Source organism: Perognathus longimembris, chromosome 25 (genome assembly GCF_023159225.1).
Source record: "Perognathus longimembris pacificus isolate PPM17 chromosome 25, ASM2315922v1, whole genome shotgun sequence".
In the NCBI taxonomy this organism is placed as follows: domain Eukaryota; kingdom Metazoa; phylum Chordata; class Mammalia; order Rodentia; family Heteromyidae; genus Perognathus; species Perognathus longimembris.
Genome location: NC_063185.1, coordinates 11,316,744 through 11,340,210, shown reverse-complemented (window position 1 = coordinate 11,340,210; position 23,467 = coordinate 11,316,744). Strand labels below are relative to the sequence as shown.

At 43.3% G+C, this 23,467-nt stretch overlaps 1 protein-coding gene across 1 annotated transcript in view; it reads right to left on the bottom strand.

Annotated features, from left to right (window-relative positions):
• Nucleotides 1–23,467, bottom strand: part of Galnt10 (polypeptide N-acetylgalactosaminyltransferase 10) — a 165,582-nt gene that overhangs the window by 74,761 nt on the left and 67,354 nt on the right. Inside the window, exons 2-3 of the mRNA XM_048334333.1 lie at nt 14,171–14,273; nt 10,021–10,159 (exon numbers count right to left, since the gene is read on the bottom strand). Of these exons, the coding sequence (XP_048190290.1) occupies nt 10,021–10,159; nt 14,171–14,273 (242 nt within the window). The remainder of the gene's footprint in view (nt 1–10,020; nt 10,160–14,170; nt 14,274–23,467) is intronic.

Below are 23,467 nucleotides of genomic sequence, written 5' to 3'. Positions count from 1 at the left end.
ACAAATCAAAGTCCTTAAAAATGGGAGATATTATTATTATTAATGGAGAACACAGCATCCATTTCTGTAAGACTTGGAAAATGTACCTACTTTCAGAAAACCACACAAGCACATACCTATGCATACCAGGGGAAAAAAAAAGCATCTCAGAAAAGAATCACACTGCCATTTCCATTTTTCACAATACAAATAACTTGTGTTCAACTGCCTGTTAATACGCTGAGTTTTGAACTGGGCTCTGGTGCTCATACCTATAATCTTAGTTACTCAGAGAGCTGAGACCTGAGAATTGTGGTTCAAAGCCAGCCCGAGAAGGAAAGTTTGTGAGATCTCTGATCTCCAAAAAGTTATCAAAACAAAACTAGATGCAGAGCTATGGCTCAAATGGTAGAGTTCTAGCCATGAGCACAAAAGCTTAGGGACAGTGCTCAGGCCCTAAGTTCAAGTCCCATCCTTTACCGCCAACCTAGATCACGCAGAATCATGAGATAAAAGTAATGTATTTACGATTCTGCTCTCCTCTAGGAATCCAAGCTCAAGGAGGAATGGAAATTTTGCTTTTTTTTTTTTTAATACTGTTGCTTACCCAGGGCCTGGACCACACAGTAAGAACACATAGGTGAGTCACATCCACATCCACATAGGTGGATGGATGGGTGAGTGATTTGCAGGGACAACTTCACAGGTATAACAGGCTTGAATATATCCCTTTGGGGCAGGGACTATCTCTCTTATCATCTTAGGGTAGGCTGTATGCCAGCTGGGACCCTCTAATAAACTCAGTTACCTTCAATCTACTTGTTACATCTCTGCCCAGTGCTCGAGTGTCCATCAGCCAGGAGAGTTGAAAAGGCTCTTCTGATATGGGGGTATTTGTTAACACATGGTTCTTAAGCCAAACTCAGCATCGCCAAGGCCCCATCCTCCCGTCCTGGGACAGCAGGTCTGTTTTCCTCACCATCTCACCTCTTGATGCTCCATGCATCAGTCATGTTGTTCTGGGATGCTACAGTGGTCATCACATAATGTTGATGAACGCACGTTGCCATTAGGGTTCCCTACTTTCTTGCCTAATTGTGATTAACGAATTTACATTTAGTATGGGTTTTTTTTTTATATAGTGGTTTGGCATTATTTCTGTGCATTTGCTTTTTCCATTCCCATCTTTGTTCCTCTTTCCTCCTTTTATCTGTCTTCCTTTGGACTGAGCATTTTTCATGCTTCCGCTAATCTTCATATTAGTTTTAGTTATTCTTGTGCTTGCTTTGGAATGTATAACACGTTCGGAGGGGGAGGCGCGTGTGGACCTGGAGCTTGAACTCAATGCCTTGACACTGCTCCTGAGCTTCTTCTTAATTATGTATCTTTAGACACAAAGTAACATATCCTTTGGAAGTATTATTGGGGTAGGTATTCCGATTCTTGTGCTTGCTGTGTAGGTGCCTTACCATTTGAGCCATACCTTTAGACCAAAATATAATGTTGGTTTGAACTTGGGGCCTGAGCACTGTCCCTGGCTTCTTTTTGCTCAAGGCTAGCACTCTACCACTTGAGCCACAGTGCCACTTCTGGCTTTTTTCTATATATGTGGTGCTGAGGAATTGAATCTAGGGCTTCATGTATACAAGGCAAGCACTCTTGCCACTAGGCCATATTCCCAGCCCCCCAAATATAATAACATATCTCTAACATATACTATTTTTACTTACAAAGCCAAAAATCCTTTTAAAAATTTAAACAATGGGGGGGGGGAAGAATATATTTAACCATATAGTTTATATTTCAGCAATATCCATTCTTTGGGAATAAACATCTTTCCCTTTCCATCTTCTTTAAACAAAGATATTTCCACTAGTTTGTAATTTTAGCTTCATAGGATTATTTTTCTTGAGTACTTTTTTTTCCCTCCTGTCGGCCATGGGGCTTGAACTCAGAAATTGGGCACCATTCCTAACTCTTTGCTCAAGGCTAGCACTCTACCACTTTGAGCCACAGCACCATTTCCTCTTGTTTACTTTGAAGATGTTTCTGTGCCACATTTTCCTTACAATATTTCCAGTAAGAATTTTTGTCTTTGTTCCTCTGAATATAATGCGTTTTATTTTCTCTGGCTGGCTTTACTTTTTTTTTTTTTTTTCACTTTGCTGGCTTTTGGCAGTTGGATTATGATATGCCTTTTTCTTCATTCTCGGCCTTGGTCTTGAGTGAGTATCCCTCATCTCTTTGCTGTGAGACAATCTGGAGAAGTCTTGGCAATTATTACATTCTCTCCTTCACAGACTCCAATATCATGAATATTACAGCATTTAAAGCTGTCTTACAGTTTCCTGATGCTCTTTTCACAGTTCAGTTTTTTCCCCCTTATATTTTAAGTTGTTTGTTTTGCTAGTTCTTGAAGTTCACTGATATATTTCCTATAATAACTAATCACCATTAATTCATACACTGTATTTTTCATATGTTTTATTTCTAGAGTTTGATTTGGATCTTTTTCTATCTTCTATACCTTTCCTACACATATGGATCATAGTAATTATAGCAGTTATGGTCAGCTCTGGGTTAGTTTCGACTGAGTGATTATTCTTATCATTACTGGGTTATCTTTCCCTGTTTCTTTTGCATACTTAGTAACTTTTGATTGGATTTCACACTGTTCAGTGACAAAGGGTTTTGGGGTTTTTTTAAATTAAGATTATCTTCAGGCTTTGTTCTAGAATGCAGTAAGGCACTTGGAAGCAGTCTGATCTTTCAGAGTCATCATTTGTGACTTATTTTAGGCTTGTCTAGAGCACTAGGTTAGGTTGAGGGTTAATTACTAACCATGGTAATAACTAAAATACTTCTAAGCATTCTACCAACTTTCCCATGAGATATGAATTAGGGGTGGTGGGAGAAAGCACTATTCTCCCCCCAAGGAATACTATGCATTGTCTTCTAGCTCTGATGAGCGATGCTTGTCCAAGATCCAGATGATGTCCTTTGAGATACATGCTAATCAACAATCTCCTGATTGGTTGAGCGGATCTTCTGTGGACCGTCTCAGCATTCCCCCTTAGCTATCTGCTCTCCAGTAATTTGTCCTGTGAAGTCCTGTGTGGGTCTCCTCAGACTCCAAACTCCATCACTTCAACTGAGGATGCCCTCTGACCTTCACCTTGGTTCCTCTGCGGTCCCACACCCTATAAAAACCCTCAAAGCAATAATCCTGCAGCAACTGTAGGGCTCACCTCATGTTTGCCATCTCTTAAAGATTATTGGCATCTCATGCCTGATGTACAGAGCTTCAGGAAACATCACTTCATATATATTTTTTTTCTGTTTTGTTTTGGACTATTCCAGGCAAGTGGATGGTCCCTGTCCTTCTATCCTGACCCATTTTTCTATATCTATGTGTACATGTCTATTGGGGCACAGTTACTCATTATACAACAATAAATGTAGTTGATTTAAATTTCTTACGCTGGAAAACTTCTTTCTCTTTTTAAAGAATGTGTATTTAGGGGCTGGGGATATGGCCTAGTGGCAAGAGTGCCTGCCTCATATACATGAGGCCCTGGGTTCGATTCCCCAGCACCACATATACAGAAAATGGCCAGAAGTGGTGCTGTGGCTCAAGAGGCAGAGTGCTAGCCTTGAGCAAAAAGAAGCCAGGGACAGTGCTCAGGCCCTGATTCCAAGGCCCAGGACTGGCAAAAAAAAAAAAAAAAAAAAAGAATGTGTATTTAATACATATTTGTCAGAGCTAACAGGTTCTAATTGCCTTCCTTGTTATTTAAACTTTGTAACTTGCTTGGATTAGAAAGGTGCTGGAGACAATCCTTGTGTTTTGTTTTTTTTTTTCACAGTAATATGGCATGTAAGTCCTTCTGAGGAAATTCAGCACATACCATAAAGCCACGTTCATTTAGCCGTAAGAAAATAAAGCAAAAAGGAGTATGAAAGCAGGAATCTGGTAGACAAAGACCCATTCAGAATCAGTCATTGCTGAGGTTAAACCCACGGAATGAGGAAAACAGGTCAGGATGGCAGATTGATTTCATTTCCACTGTGGATAATCTTTACCCAGAAGAAACCAACCATCCCCCGAGTAGGATTTACAGAGGAACCTTCAGGCTCCAGCCTCTTTGCAGAATGGGGCTCCCTTATGCCATCAGCCCTTTTCTCTGGAGAAGGCTCCACGTTCGGTTGCCAAGCAGCCCAGCAGGGCTCCCCAGAGAGCAGGAAAGTGGGCCAGCCCACCAGCCAGTGTCTGTGCACACTCACCAGGCGGGAGGCACGGAGGGCAAGGCCTGCTCTGAGCCAGCTGGCCAGTGCTCACATGCCAGCCCAGCAAGCAGGGGCCAAACTGCCTTGTTTCCGTTCTCCGAGGTGATGTGGTCCCCAGGGCAGCTTCTTGCTGCAAGTAAAGGCAGCTGGCACAGACAAACGGCCCCTCCATCCCTCTCCCCATATGCTGATGCCAAAATTCAGTGTGAAGGCAAAAAATACAAACATAAACCTCAGCTCCTGCTGGAGAGGGTGCTTAAGCTCCAAGAAACCGAAGGGAGCGAGCAGCTCAACCATTCTCCATTTCATCACACATTCCTGCGGACAAACTACAGGGAAAAAACAAGATAGGAAAGCTCTTTAAGGAATCTGTCAGCTCATTTCTGGAAAGTCAGCTTCCCACCTTTGGTGATTCTTTGAAAAAGAAGAGGGTAGTGCTGGGAATGCTAGCACGGGTGACGTCTTTTACCACTAGTAACTTGGCTGCTGCTGGGTGGGTGGGCGGGCTGGTGAGATGGTGATAACAGAGGTACCTGGGGCCTCCTCTGCTCACTTCCCATCTGCTACAGGGGCCCCGCAGCTTCTCACTGCTAAGGATTCCACTGCCAGGCTAGTGGAGCCTACAGACATATGCAGTCATGTCCGTAACATAGAAAACAAAATACATGAAATGATAAAGGATCAGAACTATAGAACCCACACAGCTTCATGCCTGACTTAGGATGGTTTGACTTAGGATTTCCTTTTCTGTCCAGTGATATAAAAACATTCTTATAGCCTAGACAACCATTCTGTCTTTCAATTTCAGCATTCAACCAATGACTTAGGATACTCAACCATTTATTGTAAAATTAGATGGTATTATCCAACTGAACCTATGTAAGATAGTCTGGGCTTAGCTATGATGTTAGGTAGGTGTAATATTTTTCAGTATTTTCAACTTATGGTGAATTTATTGAGACATAACATCACTGATTTTTAAAAAAGTGGTGCTGGTACTAGGGCTTGAACTCAGGACTTGAAAGTTATCCCTTAGCTTTTGTGTTCAAGTTTGGTGCTCTACCACTTGAGCTACGGCTCCTCTTCCAGCTTTTTGCTGGTTAACTGGAAACAAGAGTCTCACAGGCTTTCCTTCCTTGGTTGGCTTTGAGCCATGATCCTCGTATCTCAACCTCCTGAGTAGATAGTCACCAGGCACCCAGCCAATTTAATACCATTGCAAGTTGATAAACAGCTATATATCTGACACAATAAAAAGGAGAAACATAGTAACAGACATGTACATTTGTTAACACATGATTGATAAAAATCTAGTCATAGTGTTAAAATCCTCCTCATCTCAAAGTGGTGACAAGTACAAATGCCACTGTGAAAGGTCTATAAAGTGATGTTTCTTTGAGTGACAATGTCACAGGTACTCCGCTGCACATGTTCAAAATTGAAGGGAGCTGGGCACCAGTGCTCATGTTTATAATCCTAGCTACTCAGGAAGCTGAGATGTGAGGATCTAGGTTCAAAGCCAGCCTGGACAGGAAAGTCCATGGGACTCTTATCTGCAATTGACCACTAAAAATGCTGGAAATGGAGCTGTGGCTCAAGTGGTAGAGTACTAGCATTGAGCAAAAAAGCTCAGGAATAGCATCCAGGCCCTGAGTTCAAGCCTCAGGACCCAGCAAGCAAGCAAGCAAACACACACACACACACACACACACACACACACACACATACACACACACACACACACTCCAAGCACACCTAAATTTGAGAACTACAGTATTCAAAAAAAACCCAAAACCCAGCTGAGGTTATAGCACCAAGCTCTCAGATGAACTTTTCCTAGATCCAGAAAGTTGGAATCAGTGCTGGATTTTTGAACCCCGAGGGGAGCTAAACACACAGAGTGACTGTTGGAATTTAGAAACCTCAGTGATAGCTGAACTGCACTCTCAGACTCAGTTGTGGGGGGGGGGGGAGGGGATGACGGCCTAATGGTGGAGATGATTAAACAAATCTTTACCCCAAGATCCTTGTCCTGCTCCCCCCGAGGCAGATATGTGAGGGGAAAGGTCCCAAGCCCAGGAAAGTATGGCTGAGCTAATGCACAGAAGTGCCCAGAACTAAACCGTGGTTCTCATACCAGCATTCACATCACAATCACCTGATGGTGTGGAAAAACAATGCCTACAGGCTGGGTGCTGGTGGGTCAAGCCTACAATCCTAGACTGAGGTATGAGGATTGAGGTTCGAAGCCAGCCTAGGCAGGAAAGTCTGTGAGACTCTTATTATGTTCAATTAACTAACCCCCCCCCCAAAAAAAAAGACAGAAATGAAGCTGTGGCTCAAATACTTATGACACTAGTCTTAAGCACAAAAGCCCAGGGACAGTAGCACCCAAGCCCCGAGTTCAAGCCCCAAGACCAGCAAAATACAAAAGCAACGCCCCCCCCCCCCCCCCCCGCCAAACTAGTTGCTGAACCTCTCCCCAGCACTTGTGATCCAAGTAATCTGAAAAAAAATCTAACAAAGTTACCTGGGGTGCTGCTGTTCTTCTGGAAAATGAATCTTTGAGAAACCATTTGCTTAGAACAGTGCCTGGCATACAGTAAATATCCAATAAATGTTAGCTGTGATCTTTTCCTGGCTCTTATTTTCTTAGTCCCTGGGCAAAACCACTTTCTGTTTCAGTGCTACTGTAGGAGTCAAGCTTCTTCGCTGTGAAAGTGCTTGTTTGACACAAGCAATGCCATCTTCCATGAAGCTACTTTAATTAAGCTGTTATAAGAATTGTTTTTCTAAGGGCTAGAGGCATAACTCTGCTGAGTGACAATCATTTTTTGACAAGTTCCTGCATTGGCCACAGGTGTCCTGCTTTTGGTTTACTGCTTGGATAAACTTTTTAGCCTCTTTCAAACTGGCCAACCGCACAAGACTATGAACCTAAGTTCTAACCAATTAGATCAACGGGCTGTAATGCACTTGGAATAAATTTGGACAAAATGGCCTATCCAAAGCCTAGCATACTTGGCTTCCTGTCAAGAGCATGTCATGCCTTCTGCAGAAGGAGACTTTGCCTTGTTCAGTTCTCAAGTTGGTGTCCTTATTCCTATGCAATACTCCAACATCACCAGACATTTGCAACACTGCACAGTACTGCCTTCATGAAGAACCAGTTCTGAAATCTCCTACTGGTCGTGGTAGGAGCCAGTGGCTTCTAAACGAGCAGCACCGGTGTAATGTGGGAGCTAGCTTTAAGTGCAAGTCCTTAACAAACTCCTGAATGAAGAACTTTATGGGGGAGGCTCAGTGCCCTGGATTCTAGCAGTCTGCAGGCAATTCAAAGTGTGTACCACGTTTGAGAACTGCTCTTAGAAAACTGCTCTTTCTAGGGAAAGTCTATCAGTACCACAGTAAACCTCATGGAAAACACACAAGGACTAGGGTGCAGTTCTGACTAAATTGGATTTAAGATCTGGCTCAGCTTCTCAGTCACCTTGTCTCAACTGAGTTATGCCACTTTTTTTTTTTGCCAGTCCTGAGCACTGTCCCTGGCTTCTTTTTGCTCAAAGCTAGCATTCTACCTCTTGAATCACAGAACCACTTCTGGCCTTTTCTGTGTATGTGGTGCTGAGGAATCAAACCCAGGACTTCATGCATGCTAGGTTAGCACTCTACCATAAGCCACATTCCCAGCCCGAGATTTTTTTTAATTTAACTTACTTATTAATTGAACACAAATTTTTTATTTGATTTATTTATTAATTGAACACAAATTTTTTTGACAAAGTCTTGTGCAAAAAGGGTACAGTTACATAGTATGGCAGTGTGTACATTTCTTGTGATATCTTATGCCCTGTTTTTCTTTCCCTTCTCTAGGTCAGGTAGACATATATACAATACACAATGTACCAAGAACATATACAGTAGCCACGTGGCCAAGCCCAAGAAAATTCGCCTAGGGCTTTAAATGTAATGTCGATATTAGACAATATGTTGACAGTAGTCTTATATGAACATACATACATAGCTTTTGAGCTATTGTATTCCACTGAGAGGTCAATTTTTGACCTTTACCGGCCCGAGATTTTTAAATATCATATATATTAAACTGTAAATAACAAAAGGCTTAACTATGATACTTCCATACATGCATGTATTTCTCTCATTCACCCCTGCCACTGTCTTTCTTATCCCCTCTTCTGCTCCCCCCTTTCCTTCCCTTTCTACCTCCCAAGTAGTGCTGACCTTGGTTGCTTTGCTTTGCTTCCCCCTAGCTTGCACAAATGGAAGAAAATATGTATAAAATCCTTTTGTAGGCCTGGCTTATTTCACTTGACATGACAATACTCAGTTCTCTATCCATTTTCCAGCAAATGACATAATTTCATTCTACTTAATAGCTGAAAAATACTCCATTGTGTATACATGCCGAGCTCTCTTTATCAGCTCATCCATCACTGTGACCCTAGGTTGATTTGATGACTATGAATAGTGCTGCAGGAAACACAAGCACCCAGGGATCTCTCTCTATAGCAAAGATGAAGTTAATTCTTTCGGGATATATACCCAGAAGTAGTATGGCTAGATCACACAGCAGCTCTATTGTTAATTTTTTGAGGAACTTCCACACTTGCTTCCATAGTGACTGCACTCATTTATATTCCTACCACCAGTAAGTATGAGTTCCTTTTTTCCCCCTGCATCGTTGCATTTATTGTCATTTGTTTTTTTAATGATGCCCATTCTGACCTGGGGTGTTATGACACTATGTGAAGCCTCAATTTCCTCATCTGTGAAATGATCAACATTCTAGGACTTTCCTTATTGAAACCTAGTTGATGCATACAAATTGCCTGGTATATACTATCAGTTCAAAGAAGGTGAGCTGCCATTATCATCTCCCTAATTTTTCCGTTTCTCCTCTAACAGTATGATCTGAGATAACAAAAGCAAGGCAAGCTGGAAGAGACAAAGGAACTACGTTTTCCCTTACATGTGTAAGCTAAATTTAGCTTACAAACTCGTAAGTAAATACACTGGGTGGTATTCAAGTGTATAGAAATGTACTAACTGAAAGACAAATGCATTAACTGAAATACAAATGTAGCAACTGAAATATAAGGGAGATCTCAAAATAGTGTAACTCCTCCAAAAGGCAAAATCAAATTACAACAAAATAAGATACCAGGAAGCAGGTACTGGGAAGGGTTGGGGTGGGGGAAAGGGTAGGTGAATGAGGAGGGAGGAAAATGAAGAAAAGAATCCAATGTATATCCTATAAAATTAGGAATAGGGAGGAAAGGTTGGGAAGGGGAGGGATGGGTGAGAATGTTGAAAGGGGTCACACTGATCAAGATAAATTGTATTCATCAACTGCTTTGTTAAATGGCAACTCCTTTGTACAACTACTTAAAGATAATAAAGTTTTAAAAAAAGTAATACATTTTAAAAATAAAGATATCATGCATAGGAAAAGGAGAGTGAGAGTTGCAAGGGTACCTATACCTGCTCTTTAAACTGAGCTCTGGGCCAGGGCAAAAGGTGAAATGCAGAAGTCACATGGTTTTCTGAAACTAGGAAGGAACAAACGCCTTGTGTCTGTCACACCAACTCCTAGGAGCATCTGATCACATACATCTCTGTGGAGTGGGGGAGACTTGCCAGCAGCACTTCATGTAGCTGTTTCATTCATGAATTCTTAAACCAGAGCCATGGACAAAAATCCTCAGATACCAAAAGAGGAGACATTCTACTCACTTTGGGTGCCGGATATCAGGCAGAGAGCGATTCAGGGAGATCTTGTCACTGACGTAGATGTTAAATCCATTTTCTCGGTATGCCTGGTCACCTCTCTCAGCATCAGTCATGGGATAAGGTCTCCCCTGTTCTCCATGTCCTAGAGGAAAGAGCAAAGTCAGTGTTGCTAATTACCTGGCATGTATGGGAGCACTGTGAATAGAGAGCGAAAGAAACATTACAATGTGACTGAGGTTTCCACAAAAAGGAACATCTACACTTGATTACAGAGCATAGCTCCAGGTCTTGCTGGAGGAACTCAGAGATGGAGAAGGAAACTGGCATTTCTATAACTAATCATGGTCCTGTCCTGTAACTTTACAGATCTTGTTCTCTTGTAATCTCCATGGAAACCTTATACAGTGGACACAAGAGGTTTTATTCCACTGATGAGTAGATTGAGACTCAGAGATTATAGAAGCAGGTGTGTAGTAGATGCCAAAGCCTAGGCCTCTTCCTTTTCTCTCTCAGGAGCCCAAAGAGCCTGTCATCCAAGTCTGATCACTTGGAGAGGAGGTCAGGTCTACCACCTCTGAGCTGACCGACCATGGGAAAATCACCCTGGCTCTCTGAGCTACAAAATGTCACCCTCTGAACCCACAGTATGTTTGAGAGAATCAAATGAGAGGCTGTATAAGTGGATGCTTTGTGTGAATGATAAATCATTCGAATTTTGAGAAATACGATGACTATGTGAAGCAAACTCTGTATGTAAATCAAAATCGCCAGAAATGCAATATAAAGATGCTTTGATTTTTTATTTTTTTTTGGCCAGTCCTGGGCCTTGGACTCAGGGCCTGAGCACTGTCCCTGGCTTCTTCCCGCTCAAGGCTAGCACTCTGCCACATGAGCCACAGCGCCGCTTCTGGCCGTTTTTTCTGTATATGTGGTGCTGGGGAATCGAACCTAGGGCCTCGTGTATCCGAGGCAGGCACTCTTGCCACTAGGCTATATCCCCAGCCCAAGATGCTTTGATTTTGTTAAAGCATATGAAGAGCTCTCTCCCTTAAGCCAAAATTACATGAAAAGTGTTGCTCTGAGTCAGTACTCGCAGCTGGTTGGCTGGTAGCTCATGCCTGTAATCCTAGCTACTCAGGAGGCTGAGATCTGAGGATTATGGTTCAAAGCCAGCCCAGCCAGGAAAGTCTGTGAGACTTTTATCTCCAATTAACCACCAGAAAACCGAGTGGAGCTGTGGCTCAAAGTGACAGAGCACTAGCCTTGAGCAAAAGAGCTCAAGAACAGTACCCAGGCCCTGAGGTTCAGCCCTTTGACCACCACCACCAACAAAAAGGCACTAGCTTTCCATTTGCTGCACAACCCACCTGAGGGAAGAGTCTTTGGTGTTTCAGAAAAATATTCCCTGGGTTCCCAAGCACATTGTGCCTGGAATTTGCACCATGAACACTGCAAACGCAGCTCAAGAATCTACACAGGTGGCAACACAATGGCTGCTTAAAATCAACTCTGCCTTCTGGGGCTGGTGATCCCAACAAAACCTTGGTGACTTTGCACAGAGCCTTGGTATCCACAGGGACATGGCTGAGGTCAGAAAAACCATGCTTGTTCAGGATGCAGAAAGCTTTAGTGTCGTCCTGCAGGTGCTCGATTCATTTTTCCCTTATCACTGCCCAGTCTCTGCTATTGGCATGCCACCTTCCAACAAATCTCAAGTTTCTTACTTTATCCTTTACGTTAAACACACTGATTTTCACCTTACTTTGGGTCACCATTTGCTTTTTTTTTTTTGTGGAGGGGGAGTAGATTTTTACAAAATAAGGGCAAGAAAACACTCAGCAGATGGCACAACAGTGTAAACACAACTGATGAAAACATGGGATGGCTAGAGGGCTTTGAGACCTTCTCTCCATCAACCAAACTGGGTAATAAACATTTCCTTTCTGTTATTTTTTCTTCCCTCCCTTCCTTCCTTCCTTCCTTCCTTCCTTCCTTCCTTCCTTCCTTCCTTCCTTCCTTCCTTCCTTCCTTCCTTCCGTCCTTTTACCACACTTGGTCAAAACTGCTTGTAATCAATCCACAGATAAAGTAAGCCGACTGTGAACACCTCTGCTGGCTGGGAAGGTGCAAGCAGAGAAGTGAAGCTACGGCAACGACTATACCTGTTCAGCATGCCATGAGAAAAGACCTTGTTCTCTATCACTTACTGCTCCCCTGAAAGACAAAGCGACAAGTGCCTTGGAAAGATTTCCCCCAGGAGCACCAGAGCAACAAGAAGGAAGAGAAGACTGGAGTGTGTGCTCAGAGGCAGGCTGCAGACGGACGGTGCCGAAAGGGTTCAGAGCTGAGGCCCTGGAGCTGGGCACAGAGGAACATATCTTCCCATCTGTCAGTCTCAGGTTTTGCCCTTTATATGTCATGTTTATTAGAATAAGAAGCTTCGCTGTGATGATTAAGTAAGGTAAATGAATCCAAGATACCTGGCATGCACCTAGCACTCAACAAATTATTGTTATTATTATTATTATTATCTTGAGACAGGGGCTCACTCTCTACATAGGCCAAACAATCAAAATCATAATCTTCCTGCCTCAGCCTCCTGAGCACGGAATTATAAGGATGCCAACTGGCTTGTTCTTCTTAATGCCTCCACTGCTGTCTTGGTTGGTTGGCCTAGCGTTCTGATAATTTGAGTGCAACTGTCTGGCAAACCAGCTCTTTGAAAAATGCCTTTTTCTTAAGCATCTTGTGCCCTCCCCAATACCAACTCCCACCACACTTCATTTCAAATTACTGACTTACAGAGAAATGCACAGCATGTCATTCCTGATCATCATTTCCTGATCATCACTGAAATTACTATACAGCTTCCTTAGAGAATGTGGTAAGCTGGGTTTGTCATAAGCAATTTAGAAGAAAAATAAATCAGTAGTGAGGATGCCTTTAACTGAGATCAATATGAATGAAGCAGCAATTCCTTCAGGTTCTACAGGAGTTTCCAGTATAGCAAAGCTTCATCTACTCACCATTTCACTTCTGTCCTCATAATAACATCCCAAGGTCGTCCAGAAGCAAAGCATGAGCCCCACTGACAGACAGGGAAACTGAGGCTCGTGAAATATCACATGGCACATGGCTGGTAAGTAATTTAAGAGAGGATCTTCTAACTCTATCCTGACCTCATGCAGATGATTCGCATATAGACTTTTAAAAACATTTTTTATTACCTTACATTAGTTATACAGAAGGAAATTGCACTGTTAAATTTCCACATATACAATATATGCCAATCAATCTCATCCTCTCTCTCCCTTCTCTATGTAAGTTTTTGTTGCTGTTGGTTGCTCTTTGTGATGGTACTGGAGCTTGAATTCAGGGTCTGGATACTGTTCCTAAAATTTCTGCCTCAAGGATGGTGTTCTACCACCTGACCTACTGCTCCATTCTTGGCTTTTTGGTGCTGAGAGTCTCATGGATTTTCCTGCTTGAGCTGGCTTTATACTGCAATCCTCAGCTCTCAGCCTGGCATCTGGCCTGCACATAGTTTTGTACCCCTTTATCTCAGCCCTTCCACATTCTCTAGCCTAAGGAATGGCTCTAAAAAATAATTAGTCCAAAGAGACTTCAGTTGACTCTCACTTAATTCATTCAACCTTGAGGCCACAGTGTTGTACAAGGACCTGGGATCAAGTCCCAGGTGGGCTTTGTCCTGGCCATGTGACTGTGGGATGATAAGTGTGCCTCTCTGAGGTACAGGCCCCCCCCCCCACTTACTAAATGGCCAATCAACTCTTATTACAGGTTGAGCCAGGGGTGCACAAAGTACCAGGCATGGATCCTGTTCACCACAGGTGGCTTTTAGTATTGCTCCTTCTGTTGGTGGTAAAGGATCCTACATGGTGGAGACTTTTGCCATCACCCAGTAAATGAGGCAGGACAAATACCCGTAGGCAGTGGGCCTGGTGAGATGCATGAAGATGGGTGGCATGAGGCAAAGGAGGGGGGCCCAGGGAGGAAGTGACCAAGAGGGTCAGATATTCATGTTAACACACACACACACACACACACACACACACACACACACACGTGCACGCGTGAGCAATCACAGTGCCCACACCCTCCAGGGCACCCATGGACGGTCCTGCCCTCGTACCTACGCGCTGAGCATCCCTCTTGATGGCCTCCTTGTCATGCCAGTCCTTCAGCGTCTGCCCACCTCCCGGGAAAAGTGGCTTCTTTGGTCGACTGTGGGAGCCCTTAGGAGGGGAAAAAAGACAAAAACTGTGAAAAAGAAAGGGGAAATGAGATCAGGGACAGAGCCCCAGGAAGGACACTGCATAAGGGGCTTTGGATATGGACAGAATGTCTGACAAATCCTCAGTGTCGGATACAAGCCAGCAGGGTGTGGACTTGAGCTGACGGGGGCAGCTGCCAGTATGGCTCATCTTGAGCCGTGTCAGGGTTTGCCCTCTGTGCATTAACTGGAGATCTAGAGAGATGATAGAAGCTCAGTGTCTACCCTTGAGAAATTCACCAACCGGCAAGAAAGAGAAGAGATGGGCACATTTTTTTCTCCCCAAGGGAGAAACTGCTAAGTGTAGTGTTCCTCAACAGAATTAAGGGGTGGGCAGGTAAGCAACCTGAAATGTTTTACTTTACACATTAAAAAAGGGGAGGGGAGAGTAGAAGGGAGGGAAGAGTAGGGTGATGAAAAAGAAAAGGGAGGGGAGGGAAAGGAGGAAGGAGAAAATAATGGGAGGTGTAATGAATGGCCCATGCCTCAAATCCCAGCATTGAGGAGTATGAGGCAGGAGGATTGTGAGTTCAGACTAGACCAGACTAGACTAGCACAGTGGGACTCTACCTCAAAAGCAACCAAACCAAAAGGCACAGCTGAAGTTACCTTAGTTAGTAACATACTTAATTCAATCCAATACACTCCATCCAAAACATTTTCATGTCAATATGTAATCATGACAAAAAGGTAGTGAGTTATTTTACATTCCTTTTTTTTTTGGCCTGTTTTCTTTTTGCAAGTAAGGCTTCAAAATCCACCGGGGATTTTGCAGGTGTTTGTCCTCGTGCCGAGACATTTCCAGGGTTCTGGAGTTGCACATAACTAGTGGCTAGGTTACAGGCTGGACAGAGCCCAATAAGTGACTTCTTAAGAGAAAAACCCATAGAGGCTGCTGCAGGTGTCAGGGGTTGAGTGGAATAAGGAATGTTCCCTGGACATTTAGGCACTGGGCTGGGCTCAGGAGAGGAGAGATTAGAAGCAGGAAAGGTAGAAAACCTGGGCAGAGACTTGGTGGTACCAGCAAGAACAGTGGAGCTGTTTATGGCCTGAAGAGAAGCAACAGTGAAAAAAGCAAGGAATACATGGCAACCACAGAATCATGTAGAGCTAGGTACCCAGTGGCTCATGCCTGCAATCCTAGCTACTGGGGAGGCTGAGATCTGAGAACTGAGGTTCAAAGTCAACCAGGGCAGGAAAGTCCATAAAAGACCCTTACCTTCAATTAACCACAAAAAAACCAGAAGGAGAGCTGTGGCTCAAGTGCTAGCGTGCCAGCCTTGAGCAAAAAAGCTAAGGGATAGTGTATAGTCCCTGAGTTCAAAAACAAGCACCTGCATACACGTGCACGCACACACGAATTATGTGGAAAGACTCCTCCCCTAGGCACACAGCCTTGCCAAGATTACACTGCTAAGAATGGCTATTGGATATCTTCCATGGAAGGCACACACTTGTGAAAGTCTTCTGATCCTAGTGGGACTGAGGTGCATAGGCGTGATCTCACAGAAGCCAGTTCTCAAAACACAATGAGATGCTTTACTGACAGTGGAGATGTAAGAACCCAAATTTCTGAGCTTTTCACACCCATCTCCACTGCTTCCCCCTTAATGATGTCTCTGCCTGCCTGCTTACCTTTCCTACCTCTCTCCTCCCTATCCTCTTTCCTGCCCCTCCCTAGCTCCCTCTGGGATCTGTAGAGGTCTCAGTCCCCACATTGTCCTTCAATGTCTGTTTCGGCTTTATCAAATGTGCATTTCTATGTCACTATCTGGTTCTTGTTAGGCTCTAAATAAATACCAGTTGGATGGACGGAGTTAGAATCTTTTCTTGTAAAAGTGACTGTTTCATAAAAGCACTGCCATTTTAAGGGTAGCCATCATCTTAAAATAAAACTAGTCTAATTAAGCCACATCCTATTATAACAATTGTTTTTCTAGGTGCTAGAAGCAAGGCCAGAGTGTGGAACACCAGTTACCAACTGGTTTTCTGATAAAGTCCTGCTTTCCCCAGTTGTCCTGACTTTGGTTGACTACATGGGTAAACTTTTAGCCCATGGCACAAAAACATTGTGACCATTAAGTTCTGACCAATCAGCATGAAGAGCAGTTACAGCATTAGGAAAGGCTACCAAAATTGAGAGACACAGGGTAAAAAAGACAAACAACTACAAAAGCAATACTTGCAAAACTGTTTGGTGAAAATGCACTGAACACCTCAGGGGGGAAAAGGGAAAGGAGGAGGAGGGAGGGGGTATGAGGGACAAGGTAACGAACAGTACAAGAAATATATCCAATGCCTAACGTATGAAACTGTAACCTCTCTGTACATCAGTTTGATAATAAAAATTTGAAAAAAAAAAAAAAGACTAGGTTGAGGGACTGCCTAGTGTACTTGCTTAATTGGCTTCCTGTCAGTAACACTCCTTCTGGAGAGGTAAACTTTGCCTTCCCTGCCTAGTTCCTTTCAAGTTGGTGTTCATATTCCTACATGACACTCCAGTATACTAAGATGTTTCCAGTGAATGGAAGGATGGATGGATGGATGGATGGGTGGATGGATGGATAATTGAGGCAAGTATTTCAGCTTAACAACTCAGAGCATTCTGGCTCTAGACTTGGAAAAACCAAGGTTTCATTTTCTAGTTCAGTGAATGCAGTTTCTCTGATAAATAGATAAAACTAATAGTTAACAATATGGACTTCCGGGAAGTCAGGACAATTAGCAGTGAGCTAATGTCTACAAAGTCTTAGGTCAGGGTCAATGAAAGCTAAGTCCTTGGAGGAAGGGAAAGCTGCTGACACATTGTTTTTGGAGAAAGTTTATGCAAACAAGGTATGCACTGGTGATTGCTCTGTTTCAGGGAATGGGGGAAAGGATAAGAATTGAATTAACAACTGGTTCCTGCAGAGACAACCTATTTAACACCTCTCCCAGTTCAACTGGCTCTTGTTGATAACAGGATTTAGAGAGTCTCCTCATTAACAGGATGGCACACTGCCCTGTGGAAACTTACTTCAAGAAAAAACAACAACACATTTTTATAGTGTCATTCTATAATGGAAACAAATTGCCACCAGACCTTTAGTAATAAGAAAGACAAGGGCAATGCTTCTTACAAGATAAGCAATAGCAATCACGTAATATTATGTAAAAGAGCAAGTGTGGCCTTTTCAATCTAGAGGTAATTTTAAGTTCCCTTCACTTCCAATTTGGACATTTGTCTATGGAAAGCTGTGATTAGTCGCCTTTTTTGTTGTTGTTGTTGTTAAACAACCATCTTGCAGTACTGAGGCTTACACTCAGGGCCTGGATGCTTTCCTTAAGCTTTCTGGCTCAAAGCTAGTGCTCTACCACTTGAATCACAACACCATTTCTGGCTTTTTGCTAATTAATTGTAGATGATAGTCTAAGACTTTTCTGTCTAAACTGGCTTCAAACTGTGATTCTCAGATCTCGGCCTCCTGAATAGCTAAGACTATAGGCATGAGCCAGTTGTGAACAATTTACAATCATCTTTTGCTTCCCCTTGTTTTCAAGAACATCCTTTTACTCCAGGAGGCAAAAAGGATGGATAGGAACCCAGCAAGACAAGTAATCTGTAGACGAAGCTGGCAGAATTAAAGTGGGAGTCACATCAAATGATCAATTGGAAGCAGATTTTGACCAGCTGCTCTAAATAATTGCCTCTGGTATCTGGGTGCTTTTACTTAACATTCTACTAAGAATCGATCAGTGTGGAAACAATCACACACTGTGCACACTCACAAATGGAATTTTAATCTTTAATTACTATTTAGTGTGTCTGGCACGGTTTGGAGAGAGGAAAGAATGGGGCAGAAGCCAGGCAAGTGGTATTCTGCTTGAAAAGACAGCTTCACTGAAGTAGATGCGCTCCCCCCGGCCTGTGGACTTGGCATGGACAACTGCAGCTCAGCAAAGGCCGGCACTTGCACCCCTAGCCCGGATGGCCTGTGGATAGCTTCAAAACAATGGGAGGGCCAAGAAGAAAATGCAGCAGGCCAAGGCCTGTAAGCCAGGGTCTAAGTATGCATTACAGACCAGAGCAGGCTGCAACTTTGAGGATGGTTCTTTTCCCTTTCCTTTCAATGAATCCTACAGAAGCACTGGCATGGGTTTCGATAACTCTATGGAACTTCATCCATTAATAGATTATTCTAATAACATTTTCTTCTCTGTAACACATACATACACACGCATGCACGTACGCACACTGAGGACCAAGTAGACTTTAATTTATTGAACAAAAGTGGAGGTGTGGCTCAAGTGGTAGAGAGCCAGTGAAAAAAAAATACAAAGCCCTGAGTTTAAGTCCCATTACTGACACCTATGCACACATGCTCTGACACAGAACTCCTTACCCCCCACATGCATAAAGGACAAGTGGACACATGTACCTTCTTCATGAATGTTTGAGGACACCGGTGGATATTCTTATTTATTCATTTCATAAATTATAACTGACAATTGAGGGCCTGCTACATCTAAAGAGCTCTGGGAGAAATGAAGACATTGCATAGCCTCAACAAATGGATATAAAACATGCAAGAAAGGAACATACACACACATACACACACACACAGACTAAAATACAGTACAGTAGAAGTTGTGTGGGTAAATTCTATGAGGATTTCCAAGGGCCCCAAATTAAAAACCTACCTGAGCGACCAGGGTAGGCCACCTACAGAAGTCTCTGAGAAGAGACTAAAAAATACACAGGGTTCTGACTATCAGTATCAAGCATGGGGGAAAGAAACTGCTTCAGAGACATATGTATAGAAAAAACAGGCTATCTAAGCACTGGTAGTTCACACCTGTGAAATCCTAGCTACTCAGGAGGCTGAGATCTGAGGAACACAGTTCAAAGCCAGACCAAGTAGGAAAGCCTATGAGACTCTTACTTCCAATTAACTATCAAAAATCCAGAAGTGAGGCTGTGGCTCAAGTAGCAGAGCAACAGCTTTGAGTGAAAAAAACAACTCAGGGACAGCACCAAGGCCCTGAGTTAAAGCTCCAAGAGTAGAACCTTCCCCCATCAAAAAAGAAGTAGGCTACAAGGTCTGGGACATATTTATTTAACGGCCAAGTATACTGATTTGGGGGGAACAAATAGGGTTCAAAAAAAGGACTTAAGGGCTGGGAATGTAGCTTAGTGGTAGAGTGCTTGCCTAGCATGCATGAATCTCTGGGTTCAATTCCTCAGCACCACATAAACAGAAAAATCCTGAAGTGGCACTGTGGTTCAAGTGGTAGAGTGCTAGCCTTGAGCAAAAGAAGTTCAGGGACAGTGCTCAGGCTCTGAGTTCAAGCCCCACGACTGGCAAAAAAAAAAAAAAGGTTAAAAGACCAGAAAGAAATCTGGACTAGATAGAACTAGAAGGCCTTACATTTGTCAGGTGGGAGCCACAGAAGGTCTCTGAGTGAAGAATGGTCTGGAATACATCTCTAGTAACCCTCTTCCTGTAAGACATACAGGGAGAAAGACAATTTCCTCTTCATTCAGGGAAAATGTTCCCCCTTAAGACTCTCTCTCACTGCAGCGCTAAGTCAGACTTAAAGGAAGAGGATGTGCCCCCAGCCCTTCCCAACATGCTATTAAGAAAAACAACAACAACATAAAAACCTCTTCTTTCAATTCAACCAGAACCAAGTATTAGGAGACAACAAACCTTCCAGGTACTATGCATGAATCCAAGGGAAGACTGTGACCTAGCAACCATGAGACTCTACAGGCTGGGCCCACAGCAGGCAAGTCCTGCTGTTTCAGCCAGCAACCTGTTGGGTCAGTTTGCTATGCTCCAGTAACTCTGCTATCTCCACAACAGGCTGTCTGGGTCTCTGGTAGGCATGGGGCCCATTCCCTCAAAGGGGAAGGTCAAAAGGCTCAGTCTGAGTTTTCAAGGGCAGAGCCATACTATACTCATCCCTTTATTTTATACAGATGGCTCCAGAAAAGGTCATTTGCTATGTAAGGTGTGAAAGCTCATTAAGACTTTTTAAACAGCAAGGAGGAAAAAAAAATAAGCCAAGATATCTGGGAATGTTTGTTATCTAAAGGGCAAATGGACTCTTCCTTAACTTTTCCTTCCATGATAAAGGAGTAACTGCAATATTTCTTTTTATTTTCTTTCTTTATTCCCAGAGCTCTAGGATAAAATGTCACTATTTTCCTCTTAGATCTGTAATAGGAGGATCTTGCAATATAGTCAAGGCAGCTCTTGAACTTTAATCCCTCCTGCCTTTGCTTCCTGAATGCTGGGTTTACTTGTGTGTGAATCATTACACAGGGTGGCGATTTCTTCAGAGTAAGGACCCAAATGTCACATCATGGGGTGTGGGGGGGCGGGGGGGGACTCCATCACTGGTCACTTCATAATGTTGATTTGTACCTCTTATCTATCTACGTGTTCTCTGGTCCCACTTAGCTTCATAATGAGTACAACACAGGTCAGGATCAATACAATGCACCCCTGACAGAACGTACAGAAATGTGCGTGGCAGGGGGAAACAGACATGAACCCAGAAATCACAATCAATTAAAATAGCCAAGGTGGCAGGTAAATAGAAGAGAGGCACAAAGAATCCCTTTATTTCAGACTAGATCCACGGGTTTAAGATGAGATCTATTTGGCAAGGATTTCACAAGGAATCTTAATAAGGAATTAATGCAATAAATAGAAAGGACAGAACATTCTAGAAGAAGCAAAAGCAAAGGCTTCCAAGGCCCCATGGCAGGATGAAGAGGAAACGAAGAGCAGCTGGAGAGAGTAGTAAAAGTGTGCTAAGAGAAAGGAGTCTAGGTGGAGCGAGAGGCAGGCAGATATGAGGATTTTTGTCTTTCCCATTTGAACACGCAAGTGCTTTCAATAAGGAGGAGGCAAGATCGGGCAGAATATGGAAAGCATTCCAGCAGTCTAGCAGCCAGGGACTAGACAGCCAGGAGGAGTGAAGACATGGAGCCTGCCATCATAGCCCAGGTACAGATGAGACTAGCTTGGCCTGAAAGGCTGATGTAGGCATTGGAACACACTGATTTTTGTTTATTCCAAGTAGCTGTACAAAGAGGTTTCAATTCCACATGTCATATTATGAGTATAATGCATCTTGATCAGTGTCACCCTTTCACTGCTTTCTACCATCTTCCCCCAGCCCATCCCTACTTTCATTGTACACTGAATATGACTGTTACTTGCTCCTTCTTCTTCCTTCCATTCGTTGTGATGTTTGTTTTAAAGAATTAGATGCATTCTGTGGGTCTGGGTCAAGATATGTAGCCTGAGAATGGGACACTTTGGTGAGAAGCTAATCTGTAAGATCAGATACCCTGGTCCCAAAGATATGGGTTATTATCCGGAAACCAAGTCCAGTTCCTTAACTAGACTGGTATCTGCTTCAACCCATGATTACAAAGTTTCAATACTGTCCATAGAAAGCAAATCAAGCCTTCTCAGAAGATAGTGATAGGAAAAACTGTGGTTCAAAGGCAACCCAGGCTAGAGTTCACAAGAATTCATCTCAACCAGGTACAAAGTACACCTGGCATACCGAATATATAGATAGAAGGATTATTATGGTCCAAGTGGGTCTGAGTGAACCTGATCTTAAAAGTAGCCAAAACAAACAGGGATGGATGCATGGCTAAAGCTGAATACTTGCATTCAGGCCGCAGTACCATAACAAATAAATAAAATAAAATAAAAATAAAAAGAGGAAGGGCAGGAGGAGATAGTAAGTTAAAAAAATCAGGTCTGATGAGACTAGATTGCCTGTCTACATCACCTTCTGAAATTCAGTAACAACCTGTCAAAAAAGGAACACAAGCTGGGCACCAATGGTTTGCCTGTAATCCTAGCTACTCAGGAGGCTGAGATCTGAGCATCATGGTTTGAAGCCAGTCCAGGCAGAAGAGTCTGTGAGACTCTTCAATAATCTACTGAGAAAAAGCTGGAAGTGGAACTGTGGCTCAAGTGGAGCATAAAAGCAAGAGTACAGCATGCAAACCTCGAGTCCAAGCCCCAGAACCAGCCAAAGACAAGAACACACAAACACACATACACACACACAGACACACACACACACACAAACCCAACTGGGGAGGCTGGCAAGATTCCTAATCAGCACGAGGGGGTCTGCTAGCACTGAGAAAGCCTAATCTTGAAAGAACAATTTTCATTATCTTAGAAGGCATAGCAATCATGTGATCACTTCAATCAAAGAAGCAGGAACTGGTTTTCATGCTGGAGGAAAGCTGCCTGCATTGGACATTTGAGAGGTGGTGTGTCTTTATATTCCATGGGTGATTGTCAGGGGTGATCTGATTTTGTTATTGTCTCCACAAGTGGCGAGTTGATTATAGCTTACCTTTTTGTCTTTATGTGTGTATGTGTGGAGTGAGACTACATTCTTATTATTGTCATTACATCCACTTCATAGATGACAAAACTGAGGCTCCAAGAAAAATCAGTATGAAAGCATTTTCCCCAGTGCTTGCTGCCATGTGAGCCATCTATCATCACAACTGCTCATCCAGACCCCACACATCTGTCTGCTGCATCCTCTATCCCAGGATGGGTTGGCCAGAGCTTGGAGGGGGAGCCCTGCAGGGGTAAATCATGCTTCTACAACCCAAGAGGGCAGCTCATAAGAGGCTGGAAGGTCAGTCTAGCTGGCATGTGATAAACAGCAGGAAACACTTGTCTCAGAGCCTTGATGTGGTGAGCAAAACCAAGCAGTTCCATGGCTTGGTGCAGCAGCTGCAGGTTGGCAAAAGTGAAAAGCAGGCACAACTGCAAAGCTTGATGAAAAGCACTTTCCAACCTCCCAGAGATGCATCTCTGAGAGGCATCCTACCTGGAACCGATTAGAGGTGAGCCACCAAGTGTCAGTGCCCTACTAAGATTAGCATTTATAATCTTCTTGTCAGTCTTCCATCACTAGGACTTTGGTAATTAAGTTTATGAGAAGGTTCATGGTTTTAAAGATTCCATCCACAGTCTCTGTGGGCCTTCTTGCTCTGGATGCACAATGGCACTGGATATTGTGAGGAGGAAATGTGAAGAGGTAGTTCTGTTCACCTCAGGGTGGTCAGGAAGCGAGGAGGAGGAGAAAGAGGAAGGAGGAGGAGAAAGGGGGCAC